Source organism: Lampris incognitus, chromosome 6 (genome assembly GCF_029633865.1).
Source record: "Lampris incognitus isolate fLamInc1 chromosome 6, fLamInc1.hap2, whole genome shotgun sequence".
Classification (NCBI taxonomy): domain Eukaryota; kingdom Metazoa; phylum Chordata; class Actinopteri; order Lampriformes; family Lampridae; genus Lampris; species Lampris incognitus.
In genome coordinates, this window is record NC_079216.1 from 1188883 (window position 1) to 1212545 (window position 23663).

The 23663-nt window shown below is 43.4% G+C and overlaps 1 protein-coding gene and 1 long non-coding RNA gene across 2 annotated transcripts in view; one reads left to right on the forward strand and one right to left on the reverse strand.

Annotated features, from left to right (window-relative positions):
- Nucleotides 1-7: 7 nt before the first annotated feature.
- Nucleotides 8-17738, forward strand: LOC130114412 (uncharacterized). Its single transcript, XR_008810397.1, has 3 exons — nt 8-47; nt 142-196; nt 17684-17738. It is a non-coding gene; the product is annotated as an uncharacterized LOC130114412 (long non-coding RNA).
- phf21ab (PHD finger protein 21Ab) overlaps nt 3048-23663 on the reverse strand; it is a 61526-nt gene continuing 40910 nt past the window's right edge. Inside the window, exons 9-19 of the mRNA XM_056282280.1 lie at nt 20499-20597; nt 19081-19419; nt 18504-18611; nt 10471-10522; nt 10256-10335; nt 9942-10002; nt 8997-9136; nt 8370-8525; nt 7961-8036; nt 7764-7867; nt 3048-5079 (exon numbers count right to left, since the gene is read on the reverse strand). Of these exons, the coding sequence (XP_056138255.1) occupies nt 4399-5079; nt 7764-7867; nt 7961-8036; nt 8370-8525; nt 8997-9136; nt 9942-10002; nt 10256-10335; nt 10471-10522; nt 18504-18611; nt 19081-19419; nt 20499-20597 (1896 nt within the window). The 3' untranslated portion in view covers nt 3048-4398. The remainder of the gene's footprint in view (nt 5080-7763; nt 7868-7960; nt 8037-8369; nt 8526-8996; nt 9137-9941; nt 10003-10255; nt 10336-10470; nt 10523-18503; nt 18612-19080; nt 19420-20498; nt 20598-23663) is intronic.

Sequence of the window (23663 nt, forward strand, 5' to 3'; positions counted from 1 at the left end):
CCAGCCCTCCTCACGACGCCCGGCGAAGTAAAGGCACAGCAGAAACGGTGCTTTTCACAATTTATTAACAAAATGATAAAATAAATAAATACAAATTGATCAAATGCTCCTAATATCAACTCCTGCCCATGTTCCCGACAGTATTTCCTAAACACTGCATACAAAGAATTCGTCACAGAAGAGGCTCAATACAGAGGTAAGAATCCCACCGGACCAGTCACAATGTCAGGCCAACAGAAGACACATCTGGAACAGAAGAAAAGTCCAAAAAATAAACACATTCCTTTTCAAAATCATTATGAAAAAATACAAACAATTATACAAATATTTAGAATGTGTAGTTAACAATTTACACATTATTCAGCACACCAGGTGAAGTTTTTCTTTATTCATATCGCTACAATGAATCTCACCAAATGGAAGATAAAAACAAAGAAAAGGAAAAGAAAGGATTTTTTTGCACTCAACACACCCCGATGGAACTAGCTGTGGATGAGGTAAGAAGCTTTAGGAGTAGACAGGACCAGGACAAGATGAACGGTGAGCATTAAAATGATATATGTCATGTATCAACAATACTAGAAGGCCACAATCATGACTTGGATCATGTGAACTGAAAGTCCAAACTAGTCCGTGGACCACTTCACAGGATGCTGCTAGAAGTATCCACCATGGCAGGAAGTGGAGATGAACGTGTTTATGCATAAAAGACTTGACTTCCTCTTTTCCAATAACAGACTGTGTGTGTGTGTGTGTGTGGCTTTCAGCTGCCAGCAGTCTCTCTGCAGCTTGGTAAATGCACCGCATGCTGACGCTGAAGTACTTGTTCAGCTGATATGCATCAATCACACAGAGGCGTCCAATAGCACAGCACTTCCCTGGTGTTCTTTGGATATATCCGTTTTAGACTGATAACCTAGTTTAGATTTGTTTACGATATGATAATGCGTAAGCAAGTTGGCTCCTGAAATGTTGAAGGTTCTTCTCGTCTGCTGGAAAACAGTACCACCATGCAGCACGGTGCATTAGCCAAGCTCACAGTCAATCAAAAATATGGTCCTTAAAAGAAGCTCAGTGTTTCCACAGAAGAAAGATGGCGTGAGGAGGAACGGCTTCGGCTCTACTATCATGGATGTTACCAGAATGATGAACAAAAGTGAGTTGAATCCCCATAAAACCTTTTCAAAAGGAAATAAAAAGCAAATGCATATTAAAAGGTTTGACAAATCTTGTAGAAAAACTTGCATAAGAAGGCATGCTTTCCATTGGAATGAATGGACAGATTCATGTACGAACTGGGCTCAAGTTCTGCCCAATCAGGGTGCAGCTAGTCACATGACCTGATTTAGCAAACTCCTCCCTCCCTCCCAAGTCGCAACAGGAAGTAGAAGCACAGCACAGAGGGAATGGAAAAACAAAGGAGGAGATGAAGTCTGGAATCAAACTAGCGGTGTTCTGCGTGTGGATTGAACCTAAAGGAAAAGTCTCCAGGTCACGTCACTCAGAATAACACTGGGCAAACCAAAAGTGCATCACAAAACAAATGGCTGTCACACCTGATCAACCAAATACCTCTCGATAAACCTTGTTGGAGCAATTGTAACTGAACAGAACCATTAGGTGGTCGATTTTCACAAGCAAATCTCTGACAATGACCAACATCTGCAGGGATTACCAAATGTAAAAACTCTGGGAATTTAAGTACATCACTTTAAAATGAAACATTACATTTAAGGCAACTGCTATACAAAACAACACCACCACCAACATCTGGTCAAACTGAAAGATGTAACTTGCATTGAGGTGAATGGGCTGGGTTTGAACTGGGCTCTGCGAGACACAGTAGAACACAGGGCAGAGACCTGCGGGGGTTCCTAAGGGCCTACAAGTCACAGTGCAAGTCAAGAGACAAATATCTGCCATTTGGAAAAGGCACTCCAGGTACCTACTGCACAGCGGGAGTGGTCCAGTTTGTCTGGAACTTGTAAAGAAACGTACTGAAAGAGGCTCCATCCCTGTGTGAACGAAGGAAATAAAGTTGCATTTCATTAAGACGCTGATGTCCACCCCAGGAAGCCAGAAAATATACAGAATAAAAAGGTCAACAAGGCCTGCAATTCCCAAGGACCTGCCCAATATCGGTTGCCATGTACACAGAAATGCATCTCTAGGTCAGACAGTATGTTTCTTCTAGAGTCACCTGGCTTAATTCTTATTGGACAATACAGAGCCTATGAACAGTAAACAGAAAATAGCATGACCCCCCCCACAAAAAAAGCAACAACAAAAAAAATAACAACAAAAACGGAGATGCAAGTGAAATTTTCTCTGATCAATGTTTCAAGGATCCACTGCTTCAGTTGGGTGTGGTTTAGACAAAAGGCAGTTTGGACATGTGGTGTCAGCAGGTGGAACAGAGTAATTCAGGCATGTGGACAATATGATGTAACAGAGTCAACAACGTATTCACCCCTGACGTTTTTGTACATTTGTGTTATTAAAGACCTGCCTTCCATACTAACCTTCCCCATGATGTGAAAACCAAAACACAATAGAAATGAATGAGATTAATGACTAAATAAAACCTTTACATAGCTGGACAGTCCAGATGGTAAATGTCCACATCTTATCACTTCAGTCTCCTATCCTGAATGTAGGTTTTCACTTTGACAAATGGCCAAGACAAAATCTGCATGAAGACAACTTTCAGATCATATTCTGTCAAAACCAAATGAGCCAAAAGCAAGGGGAGCCTAACACCGCTTGCTCTTGTGCCTGTAACGACTGTATATCGAAATGAAGCAAAAAGTAATGGGAAGAAAAACACATTTTTCCCAGAGTCCTGTGCAGCCCAAGGCACCGCTACCAAATCACGACTTTGTTAGTGCTCCGAGTCTAACAAGTAGCCAGTCAGAAGTCATGATCATTTAGCTGAGAGCATAATAAGAGTTGCCCACCCAACCTGACAGCCACACAACAGACCACCAAGCCAGCTTGTTCTGCATCACATTCCAGCCCAGATGTGTTGGACACAGAGATGAGGGATGAGTGAGTTGGAGACACAAACCTAGGCATTCCTCCTGAATCAGTCACACAGAGGTTTAGATTGCCCCTAAAAAATATTGGCAATGTGGGGATAAGTCACATGACAAGAAAGAGATGCATACTCTTTAGTTCCAGATTAACATACAAAAAGCTCTTCAGCACTTCTTTGTTATGCAGCAAGCTTGTGCTTTAATCTCAGGATTTGTGGTATTTCCTTAAACATACAACAAATCCTTCCATGTCAAAGAAAAGAAGTCCCTTTAAGGTTATTGTTTCATAAGCCTGTCTGTCTGTCTGTCTGTCTGTCTGTCTGTGTGGGGAGTTGCAGTTTCTCAAATGGTAGAATCTAGATTCCACAACAACAATGCCTTGATCTTTCAATACAGTAAGTGGACTTGTCCCTGCTGGGTTTGGATACATTAGCATTTTGGCAGTTCAGATTTCAACAAAATATACATAATAACAAAGATCACCACTTCCAAAAGAGGATTACTTTGTGTTCACAATGCCAGTCCAACAGGGTCAGGAACAGAAAGCACTTCTGAAGACTAGGAAGACCTGAATATCTTTTCCTATAAAAAGAAACACAGCCCAGATATAGATAGTTTTGTGTGTTGACATTGCAATATTGCAATTTCACATTTAGTGCTCACAGTTGACAAACTTGACTCACAAATGAAACTCAATCACTACACTTGACCGACACCACTGAAAACATCTGTTAGGCTACCATGTTCCCACTCCACATTGACACAAGCTTGTTTTCAGTGCCTGGGTGCAGACCTCTCACTGCTTAGTCCACACTTGTGTTTATGGGTGAGGGGATGGACAGGGAGGAGGGATGTCTAAACCCTGGATGTTTCCCACTAAAGAAATACTGCTGCTTATCATCACCACCGTCTGTAGGAGCTTTGGTTCCATGTTGTCAGAAATTGCTGGAGGATGGACAGCGGGCTCACCAGTCTCCCTGCCCTGTCAGATCCCAGGCCCTAAATACCCCCCAAACCAGAACCCACATCCAGTCAGAAGCTTGGCTTCTTAAAATCATGTGGCATCAGAATAACCCCCACCACCACCCATTCAGAGAGCAGGCACACACTGGTGTGATGGATTTACCTCTGACCTTTCCTACTCCTTCCTACCACTAGTTGGCATGATGACTCTCTGGGTTGAAGCCTAAATCTTCCCAGCGCCACGTGATTTGGACTGTATATCTACCATTGACACAGTCTGACAATACGATGCAAACAAACAACATTTATACAGATTGGCAACTTCAGGGCACCAGAAGGTGCAAGCAAAAAGTCTTTTCATTATTTAGGTTTAGATTCCCACAACACAAGAAACGCAGCATTACTTTTTATCGTCCAAACTGCTGACAAGAGCTGGCAAAGGATGCTGGGAGGTTTCTGAGGTTTTGCTGTTGTTGCCATCATTGTTGGTGACCTCTTCCCGTTTCTTCTCTATGTCCGTCTCTGGATTGTTAGTGACGACCATCTTACTCTCAGACTTGGTGGTAGTGTTGGTAGTGCAGCTTCCTGCTGAGCTGCCTTCCAAGCAGGCTGACTCAGAGGTGCCATTGGTGGTGGCAGCAGCAGTCAGAGAAGAGCTGTCAGTTTCAGACATTGGGGCTGCCTCAGTTTCTAACTTGGTCCCCGTCTCCTCTCCAGGCCCAGCAGAGCTCTTAGTGGCTCTCGGGTCTAACTGGCCATGGGGATCTTCACCTTGTGCTCCAGCCATTCCATGCTGGTCTCTTTTCCTGGTTGCATCCAGGTTGCTGCTGGTCGCAGTAACTCCAACCATCACCTTCTCCATAGAGTGACCTTCTACTGTAGCCTCACGGTTTGCTACACCCTCACCACCACTCTGGATGCGGGTGGAGTCCCCAGGGGGTATGTCATTCCCTTCTCTCTCCACTAGAGCCTGGTTGAAGTTGAAGGCTTGGATGAGGCGAATCAGGTGTTTAACCTTCTCAAGAGAAAGCTGCATCTCTTTTTGTCGAGCCAAGATGCTGTTTTTGGTCTCCATGCATTTCTGTTGGGCAGAGGAAAATAAAACTGCATAAAAGACAACCAATCTTTAGAAAATAATTTACCTGGAAATGTAGTGGAGTTCCCCAAGCTGGATCAAGGCAATCACATTTCTGACCATTACTGGCAGCCTATCCATTAATTTAATCTGACACCGCATGGGTTTTCCCTCCATTCCCCTGAAATTAGGTCTGTTTCAGAGGAGCCCTCTGGCTTCCGGCTAATGAAAAGTTTCTTACTGTCATAAGGCAGTCTGACTGTTCTTGTTGTTGTAGAAATGTCTGACTGTTTCTTACAGTTAATGTTAGCACTTTCTGGTTGTTTCCTACTGTTAAGAGAGCTGTCTGACTTTCTTATTATTACCATTAGTTTTCTGTTTCTTACCATTTTAGAGGTGTATGTCCATTTCTTACTGTATTAAGAGCTGTCTGTCTGTTTCTTGTCATTATAGAGCTATGTGTCGGTTTCTTGCCATTATAGAGCTGTCTGTTTCTTGCGTTAAAAAGTTCTGTGTCTGTTTCTTACCATTAAAGAGCTCTGTGTCTGTTTCTTACTGTTGTAGCGCTGTCTGTATGTTTCTTACTGTTATAGAGCTCTGTGTCTGTTTCTTGTCATTTAGAGCTCTTGTGTCTGTTTCTTGCCGTTACAGAGCTGTGTCCGTTTCTTGCCATTATAGAGCTCTGTGTCTGTTTCTTACTGTTATAGAGCTCTGTGTCTGTTTCTTGCTGTTATAGAGCTCTGTGTCTGTTTCTTGCCATTTAGAGCTCGTGTCTGTTTCTTGCCATTACAGAGCTGTGTCCGTTTCTTGCCGTTATAGAGCTCTGTGTCTGTTTCTTACTGTTATAGAGATCTGTGTCTGTTTCTTGCTGTTATAGAGCTCTGTGTCGGTTTCTTGCTGTTATAGAGGGCTGTGTCTGTTTCTTACTGTTATAGTGCTGTCCATTATAGAGCTCTGTGTGTTTCTTATTGTTATAGAATGTATGTTTCTTACTGTTATAGAGCTCTGTGTGTTTCTTGCCATTATAGAGCCGTGTCCGTTTCTTGCCATTATAGAGCTCTGTGTCTGTTTCTTGTCGTTATAGACCACTGTGTCTGTTTCTTGTTGTTATAGAGCTCTGTGTGTTTCTTACAGTTATAGAGTGCTGTGTGTTTCTTACTGTTATAGCACTGTCTGCATGTTTCTTACCGTTATAGAGCTCTGTCTTTTTCTTGCATTATACAGCTCTGTGTTTCTTACTGTTATAGCACTGTCTGCATGTTTCTTACCGTTATAGAGCTCTGTGTCTTTTTCTTGCATTATACAGCTGTGTTTCTTACTGTTATAGCGCTGTCTGCATGTTTCTTGCCATTATAGACCGCTGTGTCTGTTTCTTGTCGTTATAGAGCTCTGTCTGTTTTTTACTGTTATAGAGCTCCATGTCTGTTTCTTGTCGTTATAGAGCTTTGTGTGTTTTTCTTGCCTTATACAGCTCTGTGTCTTACAGTTATAGAGTACTGTGTGTTTCTTACTGTTATAGCGCTGTCTGCATGTTTCGTACCGTTATAGAGCTCTGTGTCTGTTTCTTATTGTTATAGAGCTGTCTGCATGTTTCTTGCCGTTATAGAGCTCTGTGTCTGTTTCTTGCGTTATACAGCTCTGTTTGTTTCTTACTGTTATAGCGCTGGCTGCATGTTTCTTACCGTTATAGAGCTCTGTGTCTGTTTCTTATTGTTATAGAACTGTCTATGTTTCTTTCTGTTATAGAACTCTGTGTCTGTTTCTTACTGTTATAGAGCTGTGTCTGTTTCTTGTCGTTATAGAGCTCTCTGTCTGTTTCTTACTGTTACAGAGCTCTGTGTCTGTTTCTTACTGTTATAGAGCGCTGTGTCTGTTTATTGCTGTTACAGAGGGCTGTGTCTGTTTCTTACTGTTATAGCACTGTCCATCATAGAGCTCTGTGTATGTTTTTTATTGTTATAGAATGTATGTTTCTTACCGTTATAGAGCTCTGTGTCGGTTTCTTGCCATTATAGAGCTCTGTGTCTGTTTCTTGCCATTATAGAGCTCTGTGTCTTGTTTCTTGCCGTTATAGAGCTCTGTGTCTGTTTCTTGTCGTTATAGAGCTCCATGTCTGTTTCTTGTCGTTATAGAGCTCTGTGTCTTTTTCTTGCGTTATACAGCTCTGTGTGTTTCTTACAGTTATAGAGTGCCGTGTGTTTCTTACTGTTATAGCGCTGTCTGCATGTTTCTTAACGTTATAGAGCTCTGTGTCTGTTTTATTGTTATAGAACTGTCTGTATGTTTCTTGCCGTTATAGAGCTCTCTGTGTTTCTTGCCATTATACAGCTGTGTCAGTTTCTTGCCGTTATAGAGCGCTGTGTCTGCTTCTTGCTGTTATAGAGCTCTGTGTCTGTTTCTTGCCGTTATAGAGCTCTCTGTGTTTCTTGCCATTATACAGCTCTGTGTCAGTTTCTTGCCGTTATAGAGCGCTGTGTCTGCTTCTTGCTGTTATAGAACTCTGTGTCTGTTTCTTACTGTTATAGAGCTGTCTGTATGTTTCTTACCGTTATGGAATTGTCTGTCTTTTTCTTACCATTGTAGGGCTGTCTGTCTGTTTGTTTATCATTTTAGAGCTCCGTCTTTTTCTTACTCTTCTAGAGCTGTCTGTCTGTTTCTTGCCATTATAAAGCTGTCTGTCTTTTTCTTACCGTTATAGAGCTGCTCAGCTGTTTGACTCTCTGTTCCAGCTGCTCTCGCTCCAGTTTCAGTTCAGAACTCCACTTCATGAGCTTCTGTTTTTCTTCTTCTTTAGCTGCAGCAGATACAACAAACATTGACAGTCAAATAGACAGCTACCAACAGTTTGTTCCTGCAGGTTTCAGCGTCAATGAGAAAAAACAATTACCTTCTTTGTAAGCGATGTAGGAGTGAACAATAGCCAGGGTGCCAGGCCAAGGCATGGCTTCTTCTTTTTTCAGGATCTGAAGCAAAAAGCTTGGAGTTGTCATTGTGACTGAGACAAGAGTTGATTAGAGGAAGACAGACAGCCGCCACCTTGTGGTGAGGCCAGGAACGACAGGTAATGGATTGGATGGATGTGAGATGTCAACCTCTACTAACAGATGAATGGAACAGAATCACAGAAAACAATACTGCTTCATGTACACACTTACAAAGGATTGAACAGTCCTATCAAGGCCGATTTGCAGAGTTATGTTACAGCTATAGGGCCTTAGCTTCACTGAGGTTTTCTGGACTGCATACCCCCTTCCCCGTGTTTGAGGATCAGTCTGTAGGTGGGGCTGCTGTGTTACCTGATCTTGACATTTTGGACAGATCCACATGCCTTTAGGAATGGTTTTCAGGGGTGGATCCAGGCAGTCCAGATGGTAAACACGCGAACACGTGTCACACATGAGCAACTGGCCACTGCGTCTGCACACAGTGCAGAAATCCTCATGGATGTCTCCCTGTGAGGAAGAATTGGACCAATCAGTTTTCCTGCCCTTCTGCGCCCCACCAATCAGCTGCGGAGGCAAGGCAGGGGGTGGTACCCTGGTTTGATTTGATTTAAGCTTGGCCATCTTTTGGAGTCTATTTTGAATGATTCCCTGATGGATATGGTATGATTATTCAGTTAGGCCTCTTTCAAAAGACAATGTTGGCATTTAGCGGTTAATGTGTGTTCTAAGGAGGAAACTGTTCACTTTGTAAGGCTGAATCAAACTGAAAACCAACTGATGGTTGATGGTTATCCAATGAAAACAACAAACCAAATGAATGTACTTTGTGGAGGTCTTGGGGTGTGAAATGATTGATAAGAGTTACTGGGCCGATAAGGCTGTGTGTGATGGGTTTCCAAGCCTCTGATTGGTCTAACTTATTAGGGGGAGGGGATTTTGCTCCAATCTGCCGCCGTCTCCTCCCCAGCGGTTACTTACATCCCCAGAGCTGGGGCTGGGCAGGGGGAGGGTGTGGACAGGGGGGTGGACAGGGGAGGGCCGCTCGGGGGCCGGGCTGGAGGGGGAGGTCGGGGTGAGGCTGCCCAGCTCCGGGAGGCTGCTGTATTTGGGTGGGCGACCTGGGTGAAATGAGACAGACAACAAAGACGGAAAACAAAGAAAAAGAAAAGATGGAAAGGGGGAGAAGAACAAACAGTCTGTATGACATACCTTGGTAAGGGAATCTTCGTTGGCTAGTGGTCGAGGGAAGGAGAGGAGGGTCAAAAGCACAGAGAGCAGTGTTAGTGCAGGAGACTGGCTCCATGCAAGCAGCAGCACAACTACAATCTACTGCACAAGTCTATGAATGGCCTGGCAGATGGATTAGTGAAAGACGACAGACCTCAGTCCAACATTCCATTAGATAGCTCAGGTACTTCACCAGAGAAACCACAGGTTGACAAGACACATGACTGGTGTGAGGATTAAGATAAGAGTACTTTGTGTAGCAGGCCACACAGGTCACAATGTTTCATTAAACTTGAAAAACTCGAACCTTCCCTGTCCACTAGGTCAATATTAAATGCTCGACTTATTATATTTGATGAAGATGACAATCAGACATTACCAAAACGTTTTCTGTCTTAGAAATGAAACATCTCACTGGGTGGCCTTAAGAAACTGGATTCAGCAAGCATGTTGGGGGTGGTTTCATAAAATGTAATATCATTAGATAATGTGTTCTACTGTATTTCTACTACATCTCTACTGTTTTGCTATCATTCTTTACTGTGTCTCTAGCAGTCTCTATTGTATATCTAGCATTCTTTACTGTATCTCTACTGTATCTGTAACATTCTGTGTCTTTCATTATCTACTGTAAATCTAAACATCTACTGAATCTAACGGTCTGGTTTTCCACACAAGACCAGTTCTCACACTGACCTCTCTTCCGGGTCCCCTGGTGCAAAGGGCTGTTCAGGTAACTGACTGCACTCTTTTTCCTCTGCAACACAAGGTGAAAAAAACTAACAGGTTTATTAGGTCCACTTATGATTTAAGAAGCAAATTTAAAGTTTCCTAATGAATGTATATCATTTTGACTACGTAAGCTTGTTGAAATTGTAATTTTCCTCGATTGTTTAAAAAGTACTAGAAAGCAGAAAAAACTAGGGTAAATGAATTAGGTCCCAGATGGCCATTCAGCCCAACTTATTCTCAAGAATAGCTGATGTAGCTAAGAGAAAGAATGGCTGTACCTCAGGCTCAAACACAGCTCCACTGTACACAGGATTGGCTGTCGTTCTTCGCTTACGCTCTTGCCTTCTGCTCTGAATTTCTGCAATTAAAAACAATAGCTGTTGAATTCAATATGAATAAAAATGATTTAAAACAAAGACATTTGATTGAAGAGCCAGATAGTGCTTAATTTTTATAAGGGGAGGTGTTTCTAGAAATCCAGCCAATCACTTACCCTCTAGATGGTCATGTGTAACAAGTCCCAAGGACACCATGAAGGCAAGTTTCTAGAAATGAAAAACAAAACAATTTATCGCCAAACAGTTCCTGAAGCCCAAACTCAAGGCTTCATCTCTAACCAACCTCCCAGTTTCTCTTAGAGTGTCGCACAGCAGTGTGCTCTGCGTGTACAGAACTAATAACACTAGACTGTACAGGCCTGCATTACCGGTACAGGTGCAAAATTAATTCTTCAACTCCAGCTAGTCCTGCAGATCCTGTCTTACCAAATTCATATCTATACAACGAGTCACTGATAGTCCCTGTTATTACAGCTTTTGAGACTATCTCTCTTGATACTTTGACTAAGTTCATGTCAGCTTCTAAACCAACAACTTGCCTACTTGACCCTTAACCAGCAAAACTGTTTGAAGACCTCTGGCTTTTCCTGGGACCTACAATGCTAGACATTGTTAATTTATCACTTATGCAATACTCTGGTTAAAACCATTATTTGTGTTTGCACAATGCAACAACAATAATATGCAGTTTTTTGTTTCCCAAAGGGGGTTAGGTCCCAAAGTGGTGGACTGCAGCTCTTCCCCCCCAGTAGTGGCAGGTGGCTGTGTAACGTCTTAGACCCACCAGTAGCCTAATTTCTCCTAACGTACAAATGCAAAAAAAGAAGCAAAAAACAAACATACTTTATTGTAAACAGTGGGCTGGGCTGTGTGGAATGTACATGTTTAATAATAAATTGAGTAAACAGCCCATTCCACATCTGCTACACATGCACCTTACAAACAAAACTATGATGTCATACTGTTAGCAACCGGGGGAGGCGGTTGCTCTGACTGTTGGCGGTTCTGCGCTGGGGGAGCGCAATGGCTGATGGGACTGTTAATGTTAGACTTAAAATTGTGTTTTATTGTGTGATTCTAGACCTTCACTTGGACCTTAAGCCCAAGGGATTTAGATTCTGGCGTTTTGACCCTCTTTTGTTAGCTGATAAAAACTTTTGCAATTACATCTCTGAGTCAATTACATTCTTTTGTGAGACAAATAAAAGTGAAGAGACTCCCGCGCCTCTGATATGGGAAACCCTCAAAGTCTTTATTAGGGGTAAAATTATTTCACATATGTCTCATGCCAATAAACTTCGTAGAGCACGCCAAAAGGAACTAGAAGAATCTATTGCCAACACAGACATCCAGCTCACAACTAACCAATCACCCAGTCTATATAAAGAAAGGATGGGACTCAAAGCGGAGCCCGATCTTCTCCTAACAAGAGAGGCAGAAAGTCTCTTACTGCGCTTTCGGGGGACCATGTATGAACATGGAGACAAGTCTGGTCGCTTATTGGCCCACCAGCTGAAGGCCAAGATGGCAACAAATCAAATCACCCAGATTAGAGATGATTCGGGCTCCCTTACTTCTGACCCGGGTGAGATTAATAATATCTTTAAAACATTCTATTCCCAGCTTTACACATCAGAATCTACCAAGGATGAAACTCGACTGCTTAACTTATTTGAGAAATTAGACATGCCCAAGATTTCTACCAGTGATCACCAAATGCTTGATGCCCCCTTAAGGCTTTCTGAAATCAAAGAAGCAATTAAGTCAATGCATAGCGGAAAGTCCCCAGGCCCTGATGGGCACCCGGTGGAATTTTATAAAATGTTTTCAGATCATTTAGCCCCGTTATTACTTGAAATGTTTAATCAGTCTCACCACCAGGGATCACTGCCACCTACCCTTATGCAGGCCTCTATCTCTTTGATTTTTAAGAAAGGCAAGGATCCATTGAACCATGCGTTGTCGTCCAATCTCACTTTTATCTGTGGATGTGAACATACTAGCTAAAATCTTTGCTCGGCGATTAGAATATACTATGCCCTCAATCATTTCGGAAGATCAGATGGGATTCATAAAGGGGAGGCACTCTTTCACGAACGTACGAAGACTTCTCAGCATCATTCACACATCACCCTCTACTGAACCAGAGGTGATCATATCTCTTGACACTGAGAAAGCCTTTGACAAGGAGGAGTGGGCCTATTTGTTTGCTACGCTACGACAATTCGGCTTTAGTGAAGGCCTTGTTTCATGGATTCAATTACTTTACTCTTCCCCTCACGCATCGGTGTGTTCAAAAACCCACTGCTCTGAACCCTTCCCCCTCTTCCATGGGATGCACGAGGGAAGTCTATTGCTGTTGCTCTTATTCGTGATTGCTATCGAGCCACTATCGATTGCTCTAAAGGCAGAGAGCGGGTTTAAGGGTATCTGGAGGTAGGGTAAAGAACATAGAGTCTCGCTATATGCTGATGACCTACTTTTATATGTGCGTGACCCCTTGTCTAGTATCCCTCATATTCTTTCAGTCTTGGAATCTTTTGGTGTGCTCTTGGGGATCGTTTTTCAACTCTCTTGATGGCATCATGCCCTCATTTATCTGGGCTGGTAAGCATGTGAGAATTGGTAGCACCTTGCTACAGAGAGACAGGTCGTTGGGTGGGCTTGGCTTACCCAACTTCCTTGGCTACTACTGGGCAACCAATGCATACAAGGTCATGCTCTGGTTTGTTTCACCTCAGAGTAGCTGGTATCAGACTGAGGCTGACTCATGCTCTTCATCTTCACCCCAGGCTTTAGTATGCAGCACCCTGCCCCTCTCCCCCTCGCAGTACACATCTAACCCCATTGTTATTGGCACTGAGAATCTGGGCACAGATTAGGCGTCACTTTGGGTGGCTCACTCTCCCCCAGGTGACCCCTATTTGCAATAAACATTTATTTTTGCCAGCTGGACTTGACCCTAGATTTACCTCCCTAAAGAGGAAAGGCATCCACCGCTTGGAAAATTTGTATATAAATAGCCTGTCTGCCAGCTTTGATCAATTACATGCAGCTTTCGATTTAGGCAGCTGATTTTTTTTATAGATATTTTCAGCTACGGGATTTTGCTAGAACCCACTCCCCCCAGTTCCCCAAAATCCCACCCCTCAATGGTGTAGATGTTATACTTCGAGCCAGATCCTTGCCCAAGGGCCATGTCTCCTACTTGTATGGCCTCTTATCCCCAGTGGATGAGTCTATCATTAACAAGGTCAGAACTGAGTGGGAGAATGAACTGCAGATTACCTTCTCTGATAATTTCTGGGAAGAAGCCCTAAGAGCTGTCAACTCATCCTCCAGCTAGGCCAGGCTTAGCCTTATACAGTTCAAGGTACTTCACAGACCCCATTATAGCAAGGCTAAACTTTCCAGATTTTACCCAGATAGACTAGATGATAGATGTAATAGATGCACACAAGCCCCCAGTGATCTGACCCACATGTTCTGGCTGTGCCCCAAATTGAGCCAATTCTGGCAATCATTTTTTGATGAGCTCTCAGAAATGTTAAAAATCGAAATCCCTCCCTCCCCTCATGTAGCTATTTTTGGTAGACCCCCAGACGAAATCACTACAACAACCATCCAAACCAACGTTATCATGTTTACCTCCTTGATCGCCTGTAGGAAAATTCTCCTTTTATGGAAGTCCACCCTGCCACCTTCATTTAAATCCTGGCTGCTCGATATTCTGTCTCTCCTAAAACTGGAGAAAATTAAATTTACACTGAGAGGTTCCTCCGATAGTTTACTCTCACTGGAGACCACTGATCAATTATGTTGACCAGCTTCCCCCTGGCAGGGTGTTGCAGTAATGGTATGCCTTGTGTTTGCCTGCATCGGGCGCGGGTTTCGCTATCTGTCTGCCACATGGCCCCCATATAAGATACCTGTAAAACAAGGGGTATACAAAGGCTGTGTGTGTGCAGTAGAGCGTATGTTGTGTCTTCCTGAGTTTCGGCTCTTCAATAGTCCAGCATAATGGCCTGAATGTCAGCAACTACCAACTCTTCTTTTCTAGTGTTTATTTATATATCTGTATTATTATCATTTTTACTTTTTGTTTGCTCGTGTCACTGTGTATGTGAGTGCTTGATTTGACTTCATGCTTCATGCACTGTTTCAATCCCATCAAGGAGGACTGTGGGGCAGGAATCATCTAGTTGGCTCATAGGGGCCCTGGTTTGAGGGAAAGTGGGTTTGAAATTGTAAAATATGAAAATACTTGTTCTTTTGTGATGCAGTCGTGTTACATCCTTGTCCTAATAAAATATTGTGATTAAAAAAAAGTGTTTTAATGATGTGGTGTTCATGTTGTGGTTAGTCTTGTGTTGTTTTGGGGGTTTGACTCAGACTAAGTAGGAGACCGTTTACTGACTAACTGGCTGTAGGACCATGACTGGGACTGATCTCACCACTTGGGACATGGGGGGGGGGGGTCCGTTGTGGTTGGTGTGAATAAAGAGCACTCCTGGGGTCGTGCGGCGTATGGGGCACAGGAGTTGTGATTAAAAAGAGAACTCTGCCTCTTAACTCATTTGTTCCACGCTGGTTCGCCACAATACTTTTGGTTTTAGTTGGCAGCCCCCTACTTAAAACATCTTCCTGCTCGCCTGACTTTGTTGTTGTTTAAAGACGTTTTGAGACGGGTTTTCAAGTTACCTATAATACTTGGTTGTTAAGGTTTCAGCCAGTGGGGGGCGGTACAGAAGCACAGAGAGAGAGAGAGAGACAGGGGGAGAGAAGAGGAAGGAGAGAGAAGAAAGAGTGCAGGGAAGGGAGGCGACCAGTGAAAATGAGAGATTCCGTTTAGCAACTAGGAAATGGCCGTAAACTGGGTTTGATAAGTGCCTCGTCAGAGTGCTAACTATGATTATGAGGTTAATCCCGCTAGCTGCAGCTAATAGTTTACACCAGCGTTTCTCAAAGTGTATGGCGCCACAGGGGGTGGCATGCGGAACTACTGTTTTGACGTTGGAATCTTTTTCACGGTGGAACAATCAACAAAATGTGCTTTCATGAGACAGAGTGTGTAGGTTGACAGAATGGAGAGATATTTGACAGGGATGAAAAGAAAGACAGGCGATGCTTCGAAGACAAACAAGACAAAGTGCTTCGCTGACGGTAATCAACCAAAAACCCAAGTTCGGAAAATATGACGACGCCTGTCTTGCTCTTGGGTTCACAGTGAATGTGATGGGAGATGAGGAGAGACCAGTGTGTATTTTATGTGTGAAAACTCTGGCAGCTGGTAGTATGAGACCAAACACATTAAGAAGACACTTGAAGACATTACACCCCAGTCACGTCAATAAGCCACTCGAGTTCTTCCAGAGAAAACTTGGTGCGTACCGTCAGCAGGAACACTGCTTTGCAGAAGCTGCATCAGTGAACAACAAAGCACTAATGGCATCATACAGAATTGTTCAGTACAAGAAACCACACACAATAGCAGAGAAGCTCATACTTCCTGCAGCTTTAGATATGGTGTCAACTATGTTTGAGACAAGCGCCGCAAAATTGAAGGCTGTCCCTCTGTCCAATGATACAGTTGCAAGACGTCTATATGACATAACAAATGACCTTGAAGAACAACTAATTGAAAAACTACAAGACAACCGTTTGGCCTGACAAGTGGATGAGGCTACTGACGGCAATAAAGACACTTGTTTACTGCTTATATTCATTTGTCACGTCAGACTCACTGTGTGAGCATTTGCTGTTTTACAAGTACGTCCCAGTAGAGCGACAGCTGATGAGCTCTTCAGGCTTCTGGACTATTCCGTGACACAACATGGGCTGAAGTGGGAGAACTGTGTGGGCGTTTGCACGGATGGTGCACAGACCATGGCAGGGAAACCATGGGATTTAAGGCACTAATCAAGAGGGTCTCGCGGCCAAATGCACAATGGACGCAATGTGTCATACACAGAGAAGCACCAGCACCAATGCAGATCAGCTCTGACCTAAACCAGGTTTTGACCGATGTTGTTAGCATGGTCAATTTCATCAAAACGAGACCCCTGAGAGTGCAGCTGTTCTCTGCACTTTGTGAGGAGATGGGAGCTGAACATTCAGCTGTGTTGTTCCACAGCGAGGCTAGGTGGCTCTCGCGAGGTAAAGTGTTGTCGCCAGTCTTTGAGCTCAGAGAGGAAATTCGGGTGTTTCTGGAGGAGCAGCATATGCATGAAGTTGCAAACAAGTTTAGTGATGAACAATTTCTGATGGAACTGGCCCATCTCAGTGATATATTTGGAAAGCTGAATGAATTAAATCTTCAGCTTCAAGGCAGAGACCAGCACCTTCCTCATCTGGCAGACAAGATCAGTGCATTCACTAGAAAGCTTGGGATGTGGGGCAGGCGACTTGATCAAGTAAATACTGATTTCTTTGAGAATCTGAGAGAATTTGTTGAAACCGGTGATTCTGGAGCCACCACAGTGATTTCATATCTTAAGGAGCACATCTCTTCCCTGAGAGGATTCTTTCAAAATCACTTCCCAAACAAGTGCTCAGTATGGCTGGGTGACAGATCCATTCAACACAGCAGCAACTGCTGATTTCGGCTCTGCTGAAGAGGACCAGTTCATGGAGATGACATCTGACTCCACCCTGAGGCTGAGCTTTACAGCTCAGACACTGAGTGAATTCTGGTTTGGTGTGGAGAGGGAGTATCCACTCATAGGACAGAGTACTGTGGGCATTCTGCTTCCCTTCACCACACCGTCTCTGTGAGATGGGCTTTTCTGCTGCTGCCTCATGTAAAACAAAGTACAGATCTAAGCTCAACATGGAGCATTACTTGCCAGTGGCAGTATCAAGCCTGCAACCCCGTTTTGAAAAGATGTGCAGCGCAAATCAGGCTGATTGCAGCACTAATGCAAGTGATAAGACTTGAGCTCTGACAAACTGACTTGCTCATCATTTTTCCCAAATATCTGCATTTGTTTTTGTTTTGTTGCATAGATTGAACTGTATAGTTATTGTTCTAGCAAAGTGATTTTTAAATTTTATTTCGTTTTTCTCTGTTTTTGAAAAAGCACACAGACTGATGGAGCAATCTAGTGACACATCACAAAAAGAGGTTTGATAAAGTTAAAGTGGAACTTGTGTTTGTTATTTGCACAACAGAAATTGCTGAAAGAAAAGTGAAAAGAATATATATGATCTTGATGCTATTTAAATAAATGTACACTTGGCCCATTTTGTCACCATTTTGTTGGGGTGGGGGGCATGAAAATGTAATATATTATTTGAAAACTTTAATATATTTTCAATATATTTTATATCCCTTCCATCCATTATCTGAACCGCTTATCCTGCTCTCAGGGTCATGGGGATCCCAGCAGTCACTGGGCGGCAGGCGGGGAGACACCCTGGGCAGGCCGCCAGACCATCACGGGCCGGCCAACACACACACACACACACACACACACACACCTAGGGACAATTTAGTACAGTGATTCACTTGACCTACATATCTTTGAGTCACCTGACCTACATGTCTTTGAGTCACCTGACCTACATGTGTTTGAACTGTGGGAGGAAATCGGAGCCCCCGGAGGAAACCCACACAGACACAGGGAGAACATGCAAACTCTACACAGAGGACGACCCGGGACGACCCCCAAGGTTGGACTACCCCGGGGCTCGAACCCAGGACCTTCTTGCTGTGAGGTGACCATGCTAACCACCATGCATTATAATTGTGTTATCCTCTTTCAGTGTTGTATTGTGTAAATTGCGTAAACACAACATCATGTCAGGTTGTGCATCTCGGGAGAGAGATCCTCCTCTGTTGCTCTGCCTGAGGGTTCTTCCTGTTTTTTCTCCCTGTTTAAGGTTTATGGGAGTTGTTCCTTATCCGATGTGAGGGCCTAAGGACAGGATGTTGTGTAAAGCCCCCTGAGGCAAATTTGTGATATTGGGCTATACAAATAAAATTGAGTTGACTTGACTTACAGAACTGATAGCACTAGACTGTACTGGTCTTACCTTAAGAACACAGAACTGACACATATTTTATACTGGTCTGCACTTCTAGAATGGAACTGGTTCTGCTCAATACTGGTCTGCCCTCCTAGTAAGAACTCGTACTGCTAATCTGTACTAGTTTGTTAAGTGGTTTAGGAAGCAGACTAGCATTTACCTGTGGGTTTTCTTCTTTCTTAGGTCTAGGAGGTGGCGACACAGAGGGTGTGGAGGAGGGGGGGTTCAAAACAGCCTTGCGTTCTGCCACACCCACTCCTTTTACAGTCTGTCAGGGGAGGAGAGGTTCAGTACATTACAAAGAAACGTCAGACAGAAATCGTCTGAGCAGCCATGAATCACAAAAAGTAGCAATTCTAGTAGCAAAAGAACTCTTTTAGTCTCAGTTAAAGCTGAGCCCAGTAAAACCTTTATGAGACACAGTATGAATCTATCAGAATACTGCTTGACAGCATCCTGTCACAATACTGATATTTACAATATCTGGCAGATGGTGTGATTCCACAGGATTTCCATAAGAAAACAAATAACCTCATCTTAAAGAAGTAAGATAGTATTCTAGTAATAAACTAAAATGGTTTGGACTTTCCCTTCAACTGCTGGAGTGGATGTTTTCAAATCATTTGGAACTTACTGTCACTTCATTTATTCTACAACTTTTGAAAGACTTTTATATGGAACAGCTTTGATTCCCTCTTTGTGTGTTTGTTGGACAAGAGTAAGTTCAGAATACTCACCTTTGTATCAGGAGCTAGGCTGCTGATCTGAATGGGTGGGGTGGGACTGGGGTCAGGGTTGGGGGTGTGAGTGGGGCTGGTAAGGCGAGTGGCTGTGGCAGACACCGGCGTAGTGATGACAATGCCAGTCAGAGGTGCCGTGGGGAGGGTCTTAGTGCAGGGCTGGCCATTAACGATGCGGACCTGGTGTATGGGTGCAGCTGAGGAGGGCAGAGAGGAGGCTGACAGCTTGGTGGCCAGCATCAGTGGACGTTGCAGCAGCTGGGGGGCCGCCATCATGGGAGGGGGAGGGGCTGGGGCGATGGGCACATTGGTGGGTGTGGCTGGTTTTGGCCTGACCTGGAGATGAGGAAGGGAACATAACTCCACTATTCAGACTGAGTGTGCTCTCCAAGTCGTGAAGGTACTATCACCATCAAAATACCAAGAGTGCCCACAGTGATTTTCAGCTGAACCTTGAGTCTCTCTCTGCTGGAGTCTCACCATAAAACACAGAAACTGAAGGTCCAGCTTTCTTATCAACATTATTCCAGATCTAATAGAATTTAATTGTTGTTGTAAATCAACAGTGTTGGCAAAAAACACGGGATTACCCCAGAATCAAAGGCTGGGTATCTCTCAGCTTCTTACCCTGACCCACCTAAAGAATATGGGCCTTCTCGCAGTTCACAAAACTGTTGTCTGCTCTCACTTTTACCATGGCTGTCAGGGGCTGTATTGGGATGACTGATGACTCCACTACCATTTCCCCCTGCAGTCGCCAAGGTTCACTACTACTACTGCTACTGCTACTGCTACTACTACTACTACTACTACCACTAATACTAATACTACTACCACTACTTTATAATGTATAATATCCAGTGGCGTATGGGATTAATTCATAATGCTGCCAGTAAAGTCTAGTGATGCGGGGGTTAACGAATAACAGTAGCAGTAATGTCTAGCAGTGTGTGGGGTTAATAAATAACTGGTAATCATGTCTAGTGATGTGTGGGGTCAACTGACAACAGTACTAGTGATCGCTAGTGATGTGTGGGGTTAACTGTTACTCTGTCAGACCCAGCCAGCGCTCCCACATGCATTCCTCCTCAATGTTCTCTTTAAGGGATTTTAAACACACCAACAGCTGAGAACATAAAACATCAAGAAGCTGCAACGAAACAAGGTCTTACCACAAACACATACACACACACAACAACGTTATTTCCAGTTTAGTGGGGAAAAAGGCACAACAAGAGAAGAGTAGAGGCAGCACAGAGCAAACAATGTTTTAGTGCCATGGAGCCAGGCATAAGCGTTTGCTTTGGTGCACTGCTGCCCTCTGCTGGAGGACGAACTTATCGCCTCATGTAGGCCACTCATACACTGATCGTTGGGGATTTAGGTTTGGGGGGGCGGCTCTTAAAAGGACGCACCTGTGGCTGAAAGGTGGGTCGAGGCGTCAGTCTAGGAGGAGGGACAAACTGAGGAACTTTGATTGGCTGGGCAGAAGAGGTGGTGGTGGTGGCCTGCACCTGAGACAAAACCACAGCAGGTAATGGATGTGTACTACCCACTGGTGTTAGACTGCCATGTCCACTGGACAGTTACTGGTTTCAGTTTTACACAGGGGCTGTGCCAAATCCACACACCTGTATCAAATAGGGGGCAGCAACCCTCGCAATTGGAAAATAACTGGTATCATGAAATACTGGAGTTACATGTGCTGTAAATTTGACTGAAAACTGGTTTCCCATGTGATAAAGTGGTCAACACATAGGTCACAGAACATATCGCTGCTGTCCAACTTGGCTGAATGTCAGTGATAAGGACCTTGATGCTCTTTTGTGTCCTATTGCATTGCTCATGTCCCCCAGTATATTTCTAATACCTGCTCCCCTGCTTCTTGAGCAGTTCTGATGGTTTATATGTGTAAGTATAACTCTGTTGTTGGCAAAACCACCAACCATATCTGAAAAAGGCTTATCAGTTTCTGATTATGTCTAAAAATTCCTTTGCAGTTTTGATAAAGAACAAATATTTATTCCAAAGCTGAAACCTTGTGTGTGGAGAAGCCTTCATTAGCCAGCCTCGCTCCTGCATTGCATGTGTCATGGAATGGCCTGGCTAGTACTAGTTAAACATCTGAATAATTCCAACCATTAAAAGATAATTTATCAACAACATCAATGCTCAAATGAACTAAGGCTCTTCCACAGAAAGCACGGTCAAATGAGCTCCAATACGTGTCTACAGGCTGGTGTGATGGTAAGATATGAAGAGTTCATTTGCATAAACAAGTCACTCCATTTCTGATCATTTCTATAAATCATGTATTTTTATTGGCCATTATAAGTAATATCAAACTGAAGTTGGATTACTTTGATGAGGAAAAAAACAAATGTAACACAATTCAAGAAATAAATCAAATTAATCTACTGAAAATGTAGCTTTACGAAATGTTAAGACTGTTTTTGAAAAAGCAGATAAGTCCAACAGCTACTTTTTTGCAAAAAAAAAGATAACGCCACAACTGCAAAGACCAAAAGACCAAAACCAGATCTGGCAAGGTGGGCTGAAGATTTTGAAGCCCCACATAACCAGTACTCAACAACTGACCAATCCATCTTGTAAGAGCTACCAATTCGTCTGCCTATCCCAGACCTTGACCACTCGCCAACTTTTCAAGAACTTGCAGTCATCAAGTCCCTCAAGAACAACAAGTCCCCTGGCAGTGATGGTGTCTCAGCAGAACTCCTAAAACAAGGACAATAATTGTGCACCAGGATGATCTAGCAGTACATCCTGCAGGTCTGGGAACAGGAGAGTGTCCCTCAATAATGGAGGGATGCTAAAATTGTCACCCTGTACAACAACATGGGTGACAAGTCCATCTGCGGCAACAGTCGGGACATATCCCTGCTAGCTGTTGCAGGCAAGGTCCTAGCAAAGGTCATGCTATGAAAGACGGTGAAGCACTTGACAGAACGCCTGCTGCCAGAGTCACAGTACGTTTCCAGAAAGAACAGGAGTACTGTGGATATGATTTTCACAGTAAGACATTATCAAGAAAAGTGCTGCGAACAATATCAGCACCTTTTCATGGCTTTTGTCAACCTCTCAAAAGCTTCTGACAATGTGAATCAAGAGCTGAGAAAGTTGGGCCGTCCAAGCAAATTTGTGAACATTCTGTCACAGTTCCATGATGGGATGGTGGCGTGGGTGGCCATAGGAGTACAGGAATCAGCGACCTTTACCACTAGAACGACCAGGATTTCACTCCTACCTAAAACCACCATGGGCATCAGCATGACGGCCGGGTTTTAAACTCTATATTGTGTCAAGATAAATACCCAGTTGAGCTATTAATGCATTGCATACAGTGCATCCGGAAAGTATTCACAGCCCTTCACTTTCCCCACATTTTGTTATGTTACAGCTTTATTCCAAAATGGATTAAATTCCTTTTTTCTCATCAATCTACACACAATACCCCATAACGACAAAGTGAAAAAGGTTTTGTAGAAATTTTTGCAAATTTATTAAAAATAAAAAACTGAAATATTCCTTGTACATAAGTATTCACACCCTTTACTCAGTACTTGGTTGAGGCACCCTTGGCAGTGATTACAGCCTCAAGTCTTCTTGGGTATGAAGCTACAAGCTTGGCACACCTATATTTGGGGTATTTCTCCCATTCTTCTCTGCAGATCCTCTCAAGCTCTGTAAGGTTAAATGGGGAGCGTCGCTGCACAGCTATTTTCAGGTCTTTCCAAAGATGTTCAATGGGGTTCAAGTCTGGGCTCTGGCTGGGCCACTCAAGGACATTCACAGACTTGTCCCGAAGCCACTCCTTCGTTTTGCAAATGAACTCTTCATATATATACCCAACCAGTAGATATTACTATGACATACAAAAGAATATTTTCTGAGATGCTTCTCTAACAGGTGACCCTGATGTAATTAGTCATATTCACACAAACCCCTACGTGTGCTCACCCTATGATCTCTTTATGACCACGTTCTTCATATATACTGATACTTTTTCTGGTTAATACACCGTTTTTATTGCCTTTTGTTATTTTTTATCATTTCTTATGTCTTTAACAAGCACACAACCAACCACTAAGCTCAATTCCTAGTACATGCAAACATACTTGGCCACTAAAAGGACTCTGGTCCCGATTTCTCTGCAGCTTTCAAGCCCTGAGTGTGTGTTGTGTTAGTGTGCATGGTCTCAGTGTGTGTAGCCTTACTGTGTGTAGTGTGAGGGCCTCGCCCATCATTCACAGCTGATGTGTACTTAAAACACTTGGGTATTTGGCGTACGTATTCATGCACTTACTGTCAGTGCACAAGTGTGTCCCGTCTCTCTCAGAAGAACGAGCACTGTCCTTGATGTTTACTTTATATGCTCTTACACTCCCACAACACAGCAATATTTGGCCAAGCATTTACAACCCATAATGCACCACGTTAGTGATGCTAGTGTTCAAGTGAGGATTAAAGGACAGGCCCTAAGTATCTGCATTGTTTTTATTGTGTGTTATCTTTATCTGTGAAGTCTGAATGTGTGTATCGTCTTAGGCTGTGTGTTGTCT